This window comes from Papio anubis, chromosome 1, assembly GCF_008728515.1.
Source record: "Papio anubis isolate 15944 chromosome 1, Panubis1.0, whole genome shotgun sequence".
NCBI classification, from domain to species: Eukaryota; Metazoa; Chordata; class Mammalia; order Primates; family Cercopithecidae; genus Papio; species Papio anubis.
Genome location: NC_044976.1, coordinates 121758631 through 121774806, shown reverse-complemented (window position 1 = coordinate 121774806; position 16176 = coordinate 121758631). Strand labels below are relative to the sequence as shown.

The 16176-nt window shown below is 45.2% G+C and overlaps 1 protein-coding gene across 15 annotated transcripts in view; it reads right to left on the bottom strand.

Annotated features, from left to right (window-relative positions):
• The window catches only part of PIP5K1A (phosphatidylinositol-4-phosphate 5-kinase type 1 alpha), a 52017-nt gene that overhangs the window by 8581 nt on the left and 27260 nt on the right, over positions 1 to 16176 (bottom strand). For 12 of the 15 annotated variants that reach the window (XM_031669825.1, XM_031651046.1, XM_031650363.1 and 9 more), the window contains 9 exons: positions 15005 to 15085; positions 10054 to 10184; positions 9492 to 9609; positions 9154 to 9306; positions 7372 to 7671; positions 5011 to 5216; positions 3462 to 3545; positions 2234 to 2282; positions 1373 to 1457 (listed from right to left, as the gene is read on the bottom strand). In XM_031669825.1, coding sequence (XP_031525685.1) covers positions 1373 to 1457; positions 2234 to 2282; positions 3462 to 3545; positions 5011 to 5216; positions 7372 to 7671; positions 9154 to 9306; positions 9492 to 9609; positions 10054 to 10184; positions 15005 to 15085 — 1207 coding nt within the window. The remainder of the gene's footprint in view (positions 1 to 1372; positions 1458 to 2233; positions 2283 to 3461; positions 3546 to 5010; positions 5217 to 7371; positions 7672 to 9153; positions 9307 to 9491; positions 9610 to 10053; positions 10185 to 15004; positions 15086 to 16176) is intronic. The other 3 variants (XM_031651202.1, XM_031651406.1, XM_031651551.1) reach the window with 1 other exon arrangement.

The window sequence follows — 16176 nt, the reverse complement described above, 5'->3', positions numbered from 1 at the left end:
TCCCAAGTAGCTGGGACTACAGGCGCCCACCACCATGCCAGGCTAATTTTTTTTTGTATTTTTAGTAGAGAGGGGTTTCACCATGTTACCAGGATGGTCTCAATCTCCTAACCTCATGATCCGCCCGCCTCGGCCTCCCAAAGTGCTGGGATTACAGGCGTAAGCCACTGCGCCTGGCCCCCTTTTTTCTTTAATAGTATCCTATAGTAAAACCTAAGAACTTTTTTTGAGATAAAGTTTCTCTCCTGTCACCCAGGCTGGAGTGCAATGGCCCTATTTCAGCTCACTGCAACCTCTTCCTCCCCGGTTTAAGTGATTCTCCTGCCTCAGCCTCCTGAGTAGCTGAGATTATAGGTGCACACCACCACCCGGCTAATTTTTGTATTTTTAGTAGAGACGGGGTTTCAACATGTTGGTCAGACTTCTCGAATTCCTGACCTCAGGTGATTCACCTGCTTTGGCCTCCCAAAGTGCTGGGATTACAGGCATGAGCCACCGTGCCCGGTCAAGAAAGGTAACTCTTTCACTCTACATCTTCTTAGCACGTATGTGCCCAGCACTAAATAATTGACCCTTGTATATTTATCATTTTGTAAAGATTGAAATGATTTTTTTCCTTATCTTTTTAAAATTTTTTGTAGAGATGAGGTCTCATCATGTTGCCCAGGCTGGTTCCAAACTCCCGGGCTTAACTGATCCTCCTGCCTTGGTCTCCCAAAGTGCTGGGATTATAGGTGTGAGACACTGCACTCAGCCTGGTTTTTCCATATCCCTTAAGACTATCTGGCATGCCTAGGTCCCCTCTCCCTTGCCATGTGACTAATGATGCCTAATAGGAGAAGAAGGGAAAGAGAAGTTAGAATTTGCTGTGGCAGCAGCATGGAAGATTTGCAAAAAAAGAATATTGGCACTTTCTAAACAAGAAAGTTGAGGAAAGAGACTAAAAACATGTGCTAAGCAGAAATCAGTAAATGCTTCTCTAACCACTTGAGACAGTCTAGAAGATAAAACAGAACACTGGTAACCTCATTGCGTATCTCTGTACATAAAAGTCTGGCTCTGCCTATCTCTGTGGCATGGATCCTACATCCACAACTACACTTTTTTTTTTTTTTTTGCAAATCCCAGTTCCCCAGAAATGGCCCTCACCTCATTGACATATGCAGGAAGAGCCAAGGGGGAAACAGCAACTTGGAAACGACTGTGACAGACTGACTAACACAAAGGATAAGAAATGGCTCTCATGGGATGTAGGTGGGAGGAGAGGCCTCTGGCATTGGCAGCTCCCTACCAGAGGTGTCCTGCCCTCTGTTCTCTTGGGGTAAGGGAGCCACTGGTCAGAGTAGGCAGTCACTTGGTAGAAACCACTTACAGGGAATCTTCTTAAATACTGTGTTGCACATGAAGCGCTGGAACCGTTCAGCGTAGAAGCCTGGGCGATGCACTGAGACAGTGTCCTGCAGAGCAGAAGAAATGCTATAGAGTTAGAGGGAGGCCCAGCAAGAGGACCTTTAGTCCAAGGGCTATCTTCCCCCAGACTGAGCCCCTAGCAGAAGGGTAAAACCCACAAATGAAATAAATGGAAAAGGCCAGGCATGGTGGCTCACGCCTGTAATCCTAGCACTTTGGGAGGCCGAGGTGGGCAGATCACCTGAGGTCAGGAGTTCGAGACCAGCCTGTTCAACATGGCAAAACCTCATCTCTACTAAAAATACAAAAATTAGTCAGGCATGGTAGCGGGTACCTGTAATCCCAGCTACATGGGAGGCTGAGGCATGAGAATCGCTTGAACCTGGGAGGTGGAGGTTGAAGTGAGCTGAGATCATGCTACTGCACTCCAGCCTGAGTGACAGAGCAAGACTCCGTCTCAACCCAGCACTTTGGGAGGCCAAGGTGGGCAGATCACTTTGAGATCAAGAGTTTGAGACCTGCCATGGCCAACATGGTGGAACCCCGTCTCTACTAAAAGTACAAAAATTAGCTGGGCATGGTGGCGTGTGCCTGTAGTCCCAGCTACTCGGGAGGCTGAGACAGGAGAATCACTTGAAACTGGGAGACGGAGGTTGCAGTAAGCGAGATCATGCCACTGCACTCCAGCCTGGGTGACAGAGTAAGACCCTGTCTCAAAAAAAAAAAAAAAAAAGAAAGAAAAAAAATTGCAAGAAACTGAGGAGGCCAATCAGAAGTGATGGAGGCAGAAGTGGGTAAGAGAGCCTCTAGTATTGCTACTTACCCCGTCATGTACCAGGGCTTTCCAAGAGTGCTCCAACTTCTTAACAAACCTGCAAGAAAAATGTACATCACCTCCTCATGTCATTTTTCAATAAATGATCTTAATAACTTTATATTTTAGGGGGTTAAAGGGCTAATAGAAAACCTTCAAAAGACAGAAGCTGAGAAAGCACATCTACTGGTACACTGGTTTTCCCAAGAACAGACACAGCAGTGCTGGTTCATCATGGAGACCAATGTTGTTTCTAGGTAAGTCAATTATTCCCTCATGGGAAAAGGGCAATTTATGTCCCTGGCAAATCAGGAACATGAATATTTATTATAAAAGGAGAGCTGAGCCGGGCGCGGTGGCTCACGCCTGTAATCCCAGCACTTTGGGAGGCCGAGGCGGGCAGATCACAAGGTCAGGAGATCGAGACCACGGTGAAACCCCGTCTCTACTAAAAAAATACAAAAAATTAGCCGGGCGCGGTTGTGGGCGCCTGTAGTCCCAGCTACTCGGGAGGCTGAGGCAGGAGAATGGCGTGAACCCAGGAGGCGGAGCTTGCAGTGAGCCGAGATCGCGCCACTGCACTCCAGCCTGGGCGACAGAGCGAGACTCCGTCTCAAAAAAAAAAAAAAAAAAAAAAAAAAAAAAAAAAAAAGGAGAGCTGAAGGAACAGATGGGCAAGACTGGAAAGGGTAGTTAAAACTGGATGATAATACTGAACCAACAAACCAAGTACTGTCCAGTCCTCATTAGTACTTAAAACCTTACAGGAACAAAACCGGGGTCTAACATGTCCAGCTCCTCCCTGATGATCACTTCATTGCCTCTTAGTTCCACAGGCTGATACTTTTTACAGAACACAGTGACCCTCCTGTTTTTCCTCCATGGAAAAGGGCAACGTTTCTAGCTGTATCCCAATGTGGAGCATGACTCATCTCATAGGTTTTTGCAAAGAGCCAGACAGATGGCATATTCCACCCTGGTGCTTCCAAGACTGACTCAGCTTTCCACAGAAGGTATACATTATGTCTGGGGAGATGGGGAAGGGAGGGTTGTAAAGGCCGGGGAAAGAGGCAAAATCAAGGAAATAAACCATCTGAAAACTAATGAAGTAAGTAGCCAGACTGCAACTCACTATTCTTGCTTCCGGAAGAACTTGGCAACAAACCCATCTAAAAGAGAAACATGAGTGGTTATCTGTATCCACCCTCTCTTAATTTGGGATCCATATGCTCCTCACCTGTAAGACTGCAGAATGTCAATGATGCCAATATAAAGCAGAAGCCTTTCCCCTTTACTATTCCGGGCAGGGATGCCACCCATACTGGAAAAGGCAAAAAGGAAAGGGTGAGAAAATCTGTTGGCTAGTTTAGTCAGATCAGGACAGGGAAGTGAAACCTAAACATAACTGCCTCATCTTCCATAAACCAGGAGATCAGACAGTAAAGTGATCAAGAAAACAAAAAGAGAAAAAAATATATTTAAACAACAGGAGAAAATGAGATCCTTTTTCTAACCCCAGGAACTCTCTAGAGTATGTATTATAATCTAGTTTTCTCCAAATCTCCTTGCCTACCTCTTCCACTCTGATTCCACCAAAGAGAATCTAAAATTCCACTACTCAGCAATTTTGGGAATGCTCTCCTAATTAATTCAACTTCAGTACTTTTGCTATCTTAATTTATGCCCACTAAGACACTCTTCTTGAGAGTCATGTTACAGGATATCTTAAAAAAATAAACAATCTAATATTTGTGGTCTTTCAGTAATTACACTTACTAGATAGATCCATGATGAAGAAGGATGCCTTCCACAAAGAAGTCTATAATAATTTTTTTTTTTTTTTGAGACAGGGTGGGTCTCATTCTCTCTGCCCAGGCTGGAGTGCAGTGGCATGTACAGTGGCTCACTGCAGCCTTGACATCCTGGGCTCAAGCAATTCTTCTGCCTCATCAGCCTCTTGAGTAGGTGGGACCACAGGTGTTCACCACCACACTTGGGTAATTTTTGATTTTTTGTAGTGATGAGGTCTCATCATGATGGTCAGGCTGATCTCAAACTCCTGGACTCAAGTGATCCACCTGCCTCAGCTTCCCAAAGTGCTGGGATTACTGGCATGAGCCACTGTGCCCAGCCCATTAATTATTTTTTATTAAGTTCTAATATATTACTAACAAAAAGAGAAGATTAAAAAATGATAATAAAGTTCTAATATAATTTGCAGACACGCATCTAAGACTATAATTTTTTAAGTCTTTAATTCTTGAATAGCTCTCCTTCCCACATACATTATAAACCTGAAATTAATCTTCTTTTCCTTTTATATTAAGAAAGCTCATTCAAACTCATTCTATACTTCTGTAAACATTAATGTTACTGATCCAACTGCTGAGTCAAGGCTACTCCTTTCCAGAAGCTGGGTCCCTTCCTAAAGAAAAAGTGCTGTGGCAGGGCACGGTGGCTCACGCCTGTAATCCCAGCACTTTGACAGGCCAAGGTGGGTGGATCACCTGAGGTCAGGAGTTCATAGACTAGCTTGGCCAACATGACGAAACCCCGTCTCTACTTAAAATACAAAAAATTAGCTGGGTGTGGTGGTGGGCGCCTATAATCACAGCTACTCAGGAGGCTGAAGCAGGAGAATCGCTTGAACCCAGGAGGTGGAGGTAGCAGTAGGCCGAGATCGTGCCATTGCACAACAGCCTGAACAAGAGTGAAACTAAAAAAAAGAAAAAGAAAAAGTGCTGTGGGCCTATGTTCTCCTCCCTAGTGGCCCTGAGCCCACTCACTGGTCATCAGTCTCCATGGTGCCACCCCGTCGAGCCTCTCCCTGGATGGATTCCATGGCTGTGGAATACAGAGCCTTTTGGGGGGCTGGTCTTCGAGTGTCAACTGAGTACTGTGTTTCGCTGCTTAAGGGCTCTCGTTGTGCATGATCTATATTATGGATTGACATCAAGAGGCTATAATCCATTATCTTGAAGCTCTGCAGAACCTAACGGAAGGAAAAAACACGATCTGAGCCTTGGGAGAAATAAAAATATTTTGCAGGATCTCACAATTTTTTTTGGTTTTTTTTGAGAAAGGGTCTCAATCTGTTACCCAGGCTACAGTACGGCGATGTGATCTCGGCTCACTGTAGCTGCAACCTCCCAGGCTCAAAGGATCCACCTATCTCAGCCTCCCAAGTAGCTGGGACTACAGGCACACACCACTACACCTGGCTAATTTTTTATTTGCCGTAGAGACAGGGTTTCACCATGCTGCCCAGCTGGTCTCTAATTTCTAGACTCAAGGGACCTGCCTATCTCAGCCTTCCAAAGTGCTGGGACTATTCGTATGAACCACCATGCCTGGCTTGACAGCTTTCATGATGTAATTATTTAATTTAGCCTTACAGTGAACCTGTAAGGCTAAACACAGGATTATCCTTTGCCTCTTCCTACTTTTTTCCCTGGAGAAAAGTATGTTAACCCCCTCTGGCTAGATTTTATTTATTTATTTTATTTTATGCCCCCACCCTTTTTTTTTTTTTTTGGAGACTGAGTCTTGCTCTGTAGCCAGGCTGGAGTACAATGTTGCGATCTCGGCTCACTGCAACCTCCAACTCCTGGTTCAAGCGATTCTCCTGCCTCAGCCTCCCAAGTAGCTGGGATTACAGTGCCACCCCATCCAGGTAATTTTTGTATTTTTAGTAGAGTTGGGGTTTCACCATGTTGGCCAGGCTGGTCTCGAACGCCTGACATGGTGATCTGCCTGCCTCAGCCTCCCAAAGTGCTGGGATTACAGGCGTTAGCCACCGCGCCCAGCCTGGTTAGTCTTTATTTACATACCCTTAGCTTTCTCTCATTTGAGTAAACATAATTTTTCCAAGTCCCACTGCCTAGCCCACAAGATTGTCTTTGTTCTTTCCATGTATGTCTCCATGAAGAGAACACTACCTTCTCAAGAGAACAAGGAATACGTATTTGTGCTGTGAAGATTCCACAATGAGGTTGTGGTAAAGTATACTTTGTGACAGAACAGATCTGTGGTAGGACCTTATATGACTAGCTTCAATTGAGTTAAACATTTACTGAATCCCCACCATGTAGGCACTGTGCCTCCTTACAGAGATATAAAGATATTAAAGAGAGAGTTTCTGTCCTCAAGGACATTATACATTTAGAAAGGGATACAAATGTAAAATAAACACAATACAGTTTAGTATGTGCAACACTGGGAAGTGTTCACATGATAGAACAGTACAGATGTCAAGAGTGATATCTAGGCCGGGTGCACTGGCTCACACCTGTAATCCTAGCACTTTGGGAGGCCAAGACAGGCAGATCACTTGAGGTCAGGAGTTCAAAACCAGCGGGCCAACATGGTGAAACCCTGTCTCTACGAAAAATACAAAAACTAGCCAGGCATGGTGATGGGCGCCTGTAATCCCAGCTACTTGGGAGGCTGAGGCAGAAGAATCGCTTGAACCTGGGAGACGGAAATTGCAGTGAGCCGAGATCGTGCCACTGCACTCCAACTTGGGCGACAAGAGTGAAACTTGTCTCAAAAAATAAAAAATAAAGTAAAACGTAGATACATTTATCTATTAATGACAGGGGCAGCATGAGAGGATGAAATAGGATAAAAAGTTAAGGTAGCTTGTTAAGAAACAAAGCTAGGGAGATGAGAGTCAGAAAATGGTTAAGTGCCAAACATGTGAAATCCCTATTGAGAGCAACAGCAAATGGACTGAAGAACGATATTGAAAGCCCAAGTGGGGTTGGACATCATAAATCTGTAGAGATGCCAGTATATATGCTTCTATAATATTCTTCAGCAGCACTCAGCTTCCAAAATATAAATTTGGATTTGGCAGCCAGGACCAAAATCTGAGGAAGGATGATGCTGGTGTGAAAATAAGCAGAACATTTGACTATGAGGCCCAGGCTAGCTAGAGAAGGAAATAAATCCCACTGTGGGAGGATAAATGGGGAGAAAGCAAAATTGTAAAGGAATAGCAATGAACTAATTAAAAGTTATTTTAAATACAGCCCAGGACATACGGTGCTAAGGAACAGAGTCCCATCTCCCACAAACTCAATGCCTAAGAACAATCAAGCTGTTTTAGTAACTCAGATTTTTTGGTGTCTAAATAACAAACTCACCAAACAGTCACGCTGCAGGGTCTTACAGAGAGCGTTGTACATGTCAGCATCCAAAAAAAGACCATCAGGGATGTCTTGTAAGAAGTCTAGGTCTTTAAATGTGGGAAGAGGCTTCTCTCGCTCTTTCTGGGAAGCCCGCCGTTTGTAGGTTGAGCCTTTGAGGTCATATTTGATATGCATTTTTACCGATCTTGGTAAAAGATTGTTCATCACCACAATTCGAATGTTCTTGCCACCTGCCTGCACACAGTACAGTCCATAGAATTTAGGCAGCAAAGTCCGAGGGTTCTGGTTGAGGTTCTGAGAACACAAAAGTAAACAGAAGTAGGAGAACAACTTAGCTGATTTTCAGTGAAACTTGAGGGCAAAAGTTACCACCCATCCTCCCTTTATCTCCTATATGAGATTCAGACACAATCTGTCTGCCCATAAACCTACATCATATATGCTTTAAATTTCCCTATACATCTATTTCAATGATAAGTTCACCATCAAGTTGTGCCACAGACTCTCCAATACAGAAATCAGTCAGGATACCAATGTAAGATGGATATATTTCTTCAGAGAGATTTAAGAGAAGACGACACCCTCTGCCCTGGGTATAGTATATTCTTGAGGGTAGTAAGGCAGGTAAGGATTACCTAACTTCTCCAGAACCTCCAATAGCAATCAGTCACAGTAAGGCTGCAGAGAGTATTATCAAGGGAAATAACCTACTTCATTCCCAAAACTAGAAGCTGAACTAAGAATAGAAGACGAAAACAGCCAGGTGCAATAGCTCATGCCTATAATCCCAGTACTTTGGGAGGCCAAAAGGAGGATCACTTGAGCTCAGGAATTTGAGACCAGCGTGGGCAACATAGCAAGACCTCATCCTACTAAAAATGTATAAAAATTAGGCCGGCCACAGTGGCTCATGCCTGTAATCCCAGCACTTCGGGAGGCTGAGGCAGGCGGATCACGAGGTCAGGAGTTCGAGACCAGCCTGACCAACATGGTGAAACCCTGTCTCTACTAAAAAATAAAAAATGAGCTTGCTGTGGTGGCGCACGCCTGTAATCCCAGCTACTTAGGAGGCTGAGGCAGGAGAATTGCTTGAACCTAGGAGGCGGAGGTTGCAGTGAGCCAAGATTGCGCCACTGTACTTCAGCCTAGATGACAGAGCGAGACTCTGTCACGAAAAAATAAAATAAGTTTACAAAAATTAGCCAAGCGTGGTGGTGCGTGTCTTTAGTCCCAACTACGTGGGAGGCTGAGGTGGGAGGATCACTTGAGCCCAGGAGATTGGCAACACTTAAAATAGAACAGATAAACAAAACCTCTTTTACCATAGAGAGGCAAAAGAAATAGGGTGAAAAGCACAAAACTGAACTACACTTTTTTTTTTGGAGACAGAGTCTTGCTCTGTCACCCAGGCTGGAGTGCAGTGGCACAATCTTGGCTCACTGCAACCTCCGCCTCCTGGGTTCACGCCATTCTCCTGCCTCAGCCCCTCGAGTAGCTGGGACTACAGGCCCCTGCCACCACGCCTGGCTAATTTTTTGTATTTTTAGTAGACACGAGGTTTCACCATGTTAGCCAGGATGGTCTTGATCTCCTGACCTCATGATCCGCCTGCCTCGGCCTCCCAAAGTGCTGGGATTACAGGCGTGAGCCACTGCACCCGGCCTGTACTACGTTCTTAAGATAGAAGTGCTGACAGTTTTACCCTGCTGAAGACAACCTCCCTAGTCTTGCCCAGAAGTGGGCAGCACAGGTGGACAGTGATTCTCTCTGCCTTACCATGTAGTATCCTGGAAGCAGCTTCTGCAGAAACTCCGCCTCTTTATGTTGGACTGTCTTAATAATGAACTCATCATCACTGGACACATAGAAAAGGGAACCACTAGCTCCAGAGTTGCAGAGTTCAATCAGCGGCTCACTGCAGAGGGAATACTGGGGCAAACAGAGAAGAACTAAGAGATTTAGACACATCAGGGCCTTGCCCAACATAAAAATCACCTACAGACGCAATTCTTTTCTAAATAAAAACCAGAGCGAGACTGTGGAGAAAAGGGGCCTTCCTTTGGGAATATCCCTCTGATACTGGAGTCACAGGGTCCTGATATCCAGGTGCTTACCAAGTAATCATCGGGCCGGATACCAAATAGCTCCCGGAAGTAGCGGAAGGCAACAGGTGCATAGGTCTTGAAACGAAAGTCATTGTAGTGATGAGCAGGGGTCAGGTTGCTCCCTTCACTGTGGGGTTAAACAGAGGTAGCCATAACTTGCCAGTCCCTATCATCCAGAAAATCTACCTTGCGAAGACACTCAAGAGTCACCTCATGGTCGAGTGGGGGAATACATTCTTCCTAAGAGAATCAGGGCCCTTAGATGAGTTACTTAGTGAGACAATAGCACAGCATGGACAGCAAGACATAAGAATAAGAAGGAATCATACTGCGTCCTATCCAATGCATGAGATTGTTTTTTACAGGTCAATCCATAGGACAGAGGCTAATGGAAGCATCTAGAGGATAGCATCTGCTCTCCAAACTCTCTAGTCCCACAACACCCTGATTATAACCAGGTTAAGAATTGGACACATGCCTAAACTGTCAGACCTGAACCCCTAAAACTGCCCTGGGCTGATTTGAAAAGGCCACATTTCCAGGACATGCTCCTGAACATTAAACTCTGTACCTGGGGAAGAAGATACTCTCCACCACGTAGAAATCTTGCATGAGGACATCACGCTCTGGTTTGGTACTCAGGCTCCCCACAGTGTGGGTAATGCCCAACTGGATGGCACCTTTCAAGGCTGATGAGGTTGTCTGAGAAACAAGAGAAATTAGAAGAAAATTCCTAGTATAAGTAGGACCATAACAATAAAAATTCAGAAGGGAGAAGCTAGAAGAAACACTTTAAAACAAATGTCCTTTAGTCTGAGCAATAGTTTAGATAAAACTGGGACAATCCAGTCTCCCCATCCCTATGCTGTACTCTGCAATTAAGCTTAGTAAAGATTGGAAGGACAGTGAGGATACAGAGTAGCAAAGCTGGACTCTCTGAGCCAGCCTCAGCTAGGCAAGGTGCTCCTGTTGGCCCACCTAAACAAGAGTTCCATATCTGTATTTGGAAGACACATAGTATTGACAGAACATTGTTAGTTCCCACTCCTAAGGTTTCTGCCCCCAGAGTGTATCTGGAGCCCTCTAAACATTTCCTTCATCTGATATAGAATGTAACTAAAATTAACCAACATTCCTGGGTTTTTTTGTGGGTTTTTTTTTTTTTTTTTTTTGAGAATGAGTCTCGCTCTGTCACCCAAGCTGGAATGGGTACAGCAGCGTCATCTCGGCTCACTGCAAACTTTGCCTCCCCAGTTCAAACGATTCTCATGCCTCAGCCTCCCAAGTAGCTGAGATTACAGGCAAGCACCATGATGCCTTACTTATTCTTTATATTTTTAGTAGAGATGGGGTTTCACTATGTTGGTCAGCCTAGTCTCAAACTCCTGACCTCAGGTGATCCACCTGCCTAGGCCTCCCAAAGCTCTGGGATTACGGGCATGAGCCACCATGCCCAGCCCTAAAATTAACTAATATTCTGATCTGACTGCCTGGTGGCAGAAACTTCAGTCCTCTAAGGAAGAGCCTGACTAGTGTCTCAAGGACAAAAAGGTGGGGTGGGTGCGGTGGCTCACGCCTCTAATACGAGCACTTTGGGAGACGGAGGTGGGCAGATCACTTTAGACCAAGAGTTCAAGAACAGCCTGGCCAACATGGTAAAACCCTGTCTCTACTAAAAACACAAAAATTAGCTGGGTGAGGTGGTATGCACCTGTAGTCCTGGCTACTCGGAAGGCTGAGACAGGAGAATTGCCTCAAGCTGGGAGGTGGAGGCTGCAGTGAGCCAAGATCACACCACTATATTCCAGCCTGGGTGACACAGCAAGACTGTCTCAAACAAAAGGACAACAGTGTGGTAAAAGAGCTCTTAACTGAAGAAGAAAGCATGAAAGACAAATTATTTCTGAGAGTAGTATTCAGATTTAGAATTATCAAACTACGGTCAAAACACAAATGCAAGAGCCCCACTCTTACAATCCAGGATTCCAAGCCCGTGGGAAAGTATCGCATCATCTAGATCTTTGCTGTCTGATAACAGTAGCCACCAGGTACACATAGCTATTTAAATTTAAGTTAATTTAAATTTAAAACTTATTTCCTCAGTCTTACAAGTGTGGTTTTTAGCTACCATATTGGATAGCACAGACACAGCACATTTCAATCATCGCAGAAACTTTGATTAGACAGCTTTGCTCTATTTGCCTCATCCCCAACCTCCACCAGACATTACTTATATTTCTACTTGGTCCTCAATGGGCATTAAATTACAACTAGTTTTGTTTATTTATTTATTTTTTTTTTTTCAGACGGAGTCTTGCTCTGTCGCCCAGTCTGGAGTACAGTGGCGTGATCTCGGCTCACTGCAAGCTCCGCCTCCCAGGTTGACGCCATTCTCCTGCCTCAGCCTCCCGAGTAACTGGGACACCAGACGCCTGCCATCACGCCCGGCTGATATTTTGTATTTTTAGTAGAGACAGGGTTTCATCATCTTAGCCAGGATGGTCTTGATCTCCTGACCTCATGATCCGCCTGCATCGGCCTCCCAAAGTGCTAGGATTACAGGCATGAGCCACCACGCCCAGCCTACAAATAGTTTTCTTAAGGTACAAATAGGTCAAAGGAAAATAAATTATTACTGTTGTTTTTAAGTGTCTGCCTCCCCAGTTAGAATAGAAACTCATCTTTTTATTTCAATATTCAACATATAAAAAGAGCTGGCCAGGCGCGGTGGCTCACGCCTGTAATCCCAGCACTTTGGGAGGCCGAGATGGGTGGATCACGAGGTCAGGAGATCGAGACCATCCTGGCTAACATGGTGAAACCCCGTCTCTACTAAAATACAAAAAAAAATTAGCCAGGCGTGGTGGCGGGCGCCTGTACTCCCAGCTGCTGGGGAGGCTGAGGCAGGAGAATGGCGTGACCTGGGAGGCGGAGCTTGCAGTGAGCCGAGATCGCGCCAGTGCTGTGACTCACACCTGTAATCCCAGCACTTTGGGAGGCCAAGACAGGCAGATCACCTGAGGTCAGGAGTTCAAGACCAGCCCGACCAACATGGAGAAACCCTATCTCTACTAAAAATACAAAATTAGCCAGTCATGGTGGCGCATGCCTGTAATCCCAGTTACTTGGGAGGCTGAGGCAGGAGAATCACTTGAACCCAGAAGGCGGAGGTTGTGGTGAGTGGAGATCGTGCCATTGCACTCCACCCTGGGCAGCAAGAGCAAAACTCCCTAGAAAAAAATAAAGTAAAATAAAAAAGCTAAATAAGCCAGATGTGGTGGCTGAGGCCTATAGTCTCAGTTACTCTGGAGGCTAAGGTAGGAGGATGGCTTGAGCCCAGGAGTTCAAGGCTGCAGTGAGCCATCAACGCACCCACTGCATTCCAGTCTGGGCAACAGAGCAAGATCCCATTTCTCTTATTTATTTATTTTTTTTTGAGACAGAGTCTCGCTCTGTTGCCCAAGCTAGAGTACAATGGCGCAACCTTGGCTCACTGCAACCTCCGCCTCCCAGGTTCAAGCTATTCTCAGGTCTCAGCCTCCCGAGTAGCTGGGATTACAGATGCCCGCCACCGTGCCCGGCTAATTATTGTATTTTTAGTAGAGACAGGGCTTTGCCATGTTGGTCAGGTTGGTCTTGGACTCCTTACCTCAGGTGATCCACCTGCCTCGGCCTCCCAAATGCAAGATCCCATTTCTTTCTTTCTTTTTTTTTTTGAGACGGAGTCTTGCTCTGTTGCCTGGGCTGGAGTGCAGTGGCCGAATCTCAGCTCACTGCAAGCTCCAACTCCCCAGGTTTACACCATTCTCCTGCCTTAGCCTCCCGTGTAGCTGGGACCACAGGCGCCCGCCACCTCACCCAGCTAGTTTTTTGTATTTTTTAGTAGAGACGGGGTTTCACCGTGTTAGCCAGGATGGTCTTGATCTCCTGACCTCCTGATCCGCCCGTCTCGGCCTCCCAAAATGCTGGGATTACAGGCTTGAGCCACCACGCCCGGCCAAGATCCCATTTCTTAAAAAAAATTTTTTTAAATGAAGAGCTCAGTAAAAGTAATTGGCATGAGCCTCAGAGCCCATTCTGGGGATTGTCAGGTCCTTGACTGAGAATGAGTCAGTCCACCTCTGCTACTTGGGACAATGAAATAGAGAACGAACACAAAATTTACATAGGCCAGAAATATATCTCCAAGAAATCTTCACACCCCATATCAGACAAACTACAGATGCTAAATGGGAGACTGAACACTGTCCCTCAGGAAGCCTAAACCATCTGCAAATTAGTCCAGAACTCAAGAATTTGGATCCCTCAAGGATCCAGGATGCTTCTGTTTTCCCTTCACCAGCTCACTTTCCACTTTTTCACTATTACTGCTCCTTTCCAGTCCATTTGATATTCAGAGCTCAAAAAAGCAGATGTTCTAGGTACTATTCGCCAGCTAAATGACTGTCTTTGTGGGGAAAAAAAGGAGGCAAGACATGGTCAATCACCCCTGTGACTCCAGCACTTTGGAAGGTTTAGGCAGGAGGAATGCTTGAGGGTAGGAGTTTGACACTAGCCTGTCCGACACAGTGAGATCATCTCATAAAACTAATTTTTTATTATCCACATGCGGTGGTGTGCACCTGTAGTCCCAGCTACTCAGGAGGTTGAGGCAGGAAGATCACTTGAGCCAAGGAGTCGGAGGTTACAGAAGCCTCCCGCTACCTGCCTATGATCATGCCACTGCAATCCAGCCTGGGTGACAGATTGACACCCTGGCTCTAAAAAAAATTAAAGAGGAAAAAAAATCTGACCTATTGCCTATATTTGTATAAACAGGCTGGGCTGGGACCTGGCCCTCTATTGATATATATCCAGCAATGGAGAAAAAGACAGAAAGACTGTGAGAGACATGGCTCCCTATGGTAAGATAAGAATGGTTTTCATGGCCTTCTTACATATTTACACCTAACAGGGAAACCCAGTTTCTTCAGCTCAGTAAAATAGCAACCAAAGCCAGATTTGTTCACTAAAAAAAATTTTTTTTTTTTTTGAGATGGAGTCTTGTTCTGTCACCAAGACTGGAGTGCAGTGGCACAATCTGACCTCACTGCAACCTCCACCTCCCAGGTTCAAGCGATTCTCCTGCCTCAACATCCCGAGTAGCTGGGACCACAAGCGTATGCCACCTGGCTAATTTTTGTATTTTTAGTAGAGACAGAATTTCATCATGTTGGCCAGGCTGGTCTTGAATTCCTGGCCTAAAATGATCTGCCTGCCTCGGGTTCCCAAAGTGCTGGGATTACAGACCTGGGGCACTGTGCCCAGCCAAAAAAATTCTCATTTAAACATTCATATACACAAAGGAGACAATTTACCCTTTGAGAAATAAATTCTAAAGTCTAAGCTGTATTATGCGCAAAAGCTTAGGATACCAAGAAACAGGACAGTCAGTATGTAGAGAGTAATTTCAAGGAGACTGAGTTCCCAGAGTAAGCTGCTGAGCTCCTGGAGTAAGATGAGAAGGTTCCATCCAGACACACCTTTTTGTATGTTGTCTCTCCTGAGGAATCAACACTTCGATGGCCTATTTTCTTGATGGGCATGCCAGAGGCATAAGGCACCTAGAAGAAGAGTCAAGATTGTAATACAAATTCCCATGTAAGATACCAAATGGCTACCACAATGATGTATCAAAATAAACTGAAACAATATACTCTTTCTAGATTAAAAACATTTTACAAAACCTTCAGAAGATCTATCCCACACAAATATACAGCTATAATGTTGGTTCCCAATGAATTAAGTGGCTAAAATATCACAGAAGAAAACTCCAAAGGACACATATTTTCCCTTTGGGCCTCAGAAGACACAGAAAATAAAAGTGAATATTTTTATTCTTTATTTTTTTGAGACTCTGCACAGGTATGAGCCACTGCACCCAACCAAAGGTGAGTATTTTTAAATACTAGCAGAAACATAGCTGGGTGATGGCCGGGTGCGGTGGCTCACGCCTGTAATCCTAGCACTTTGGGAGGCTGAGGCGGGTGGATCACGAGGTCAGGAGTTCAACATCAGCCTGGCCAAGATGGTGAAACCCCTGTCTCTACTAAAAACACAAAAATTACCCAGGCACGGTAGTGGGCACCTGTAATCCCAGCTACTCGGGAGGTTGAGACAGAGAATTGCTTGAAACTGGGAGGGGGAGGTTGCAGTGAGATTGCACCACTGCATTCCAGCCTGGGTGACAAAGCGAGACTCTCTCAGGACAAAGAAAGAAAGAAAGAAAGAGAGAGAGAGAGAGAGAGAGAGAGAGAGAGAGAGAGAGAGACAGAAAGAAAGAAAGAAAGAAAGAAAGAAAGAAAGAAAGAAAGAAAGAAAGAAAGAAAGAAAGAAAGAAACAAACAAACAAACATAGCTGGGTGCTGTGGCGTGCACCTGTAATCTCAGCTACTCAGAAGGCCAAGTGGGGAGGATCATTTCAGCCTAGCAGTTTGAGACCAGACTGGGTAACATGGTGAATCTCCATCTCCAACTAAAATACAAAAAATCTGCCTGATGTGGTGGCATTCGTCTGTAATCCCAGCTACTCAGAAGGCTGAGGCGGGAGAATCACTTGAATCCAGGAGGCAGAGGTTGCAGTGAGCCAAGATCATACCACTGCACTCCAGCCTGGGCAACAGGGTTCGACTCTGTCTCAACAAAAAAAAAAGAA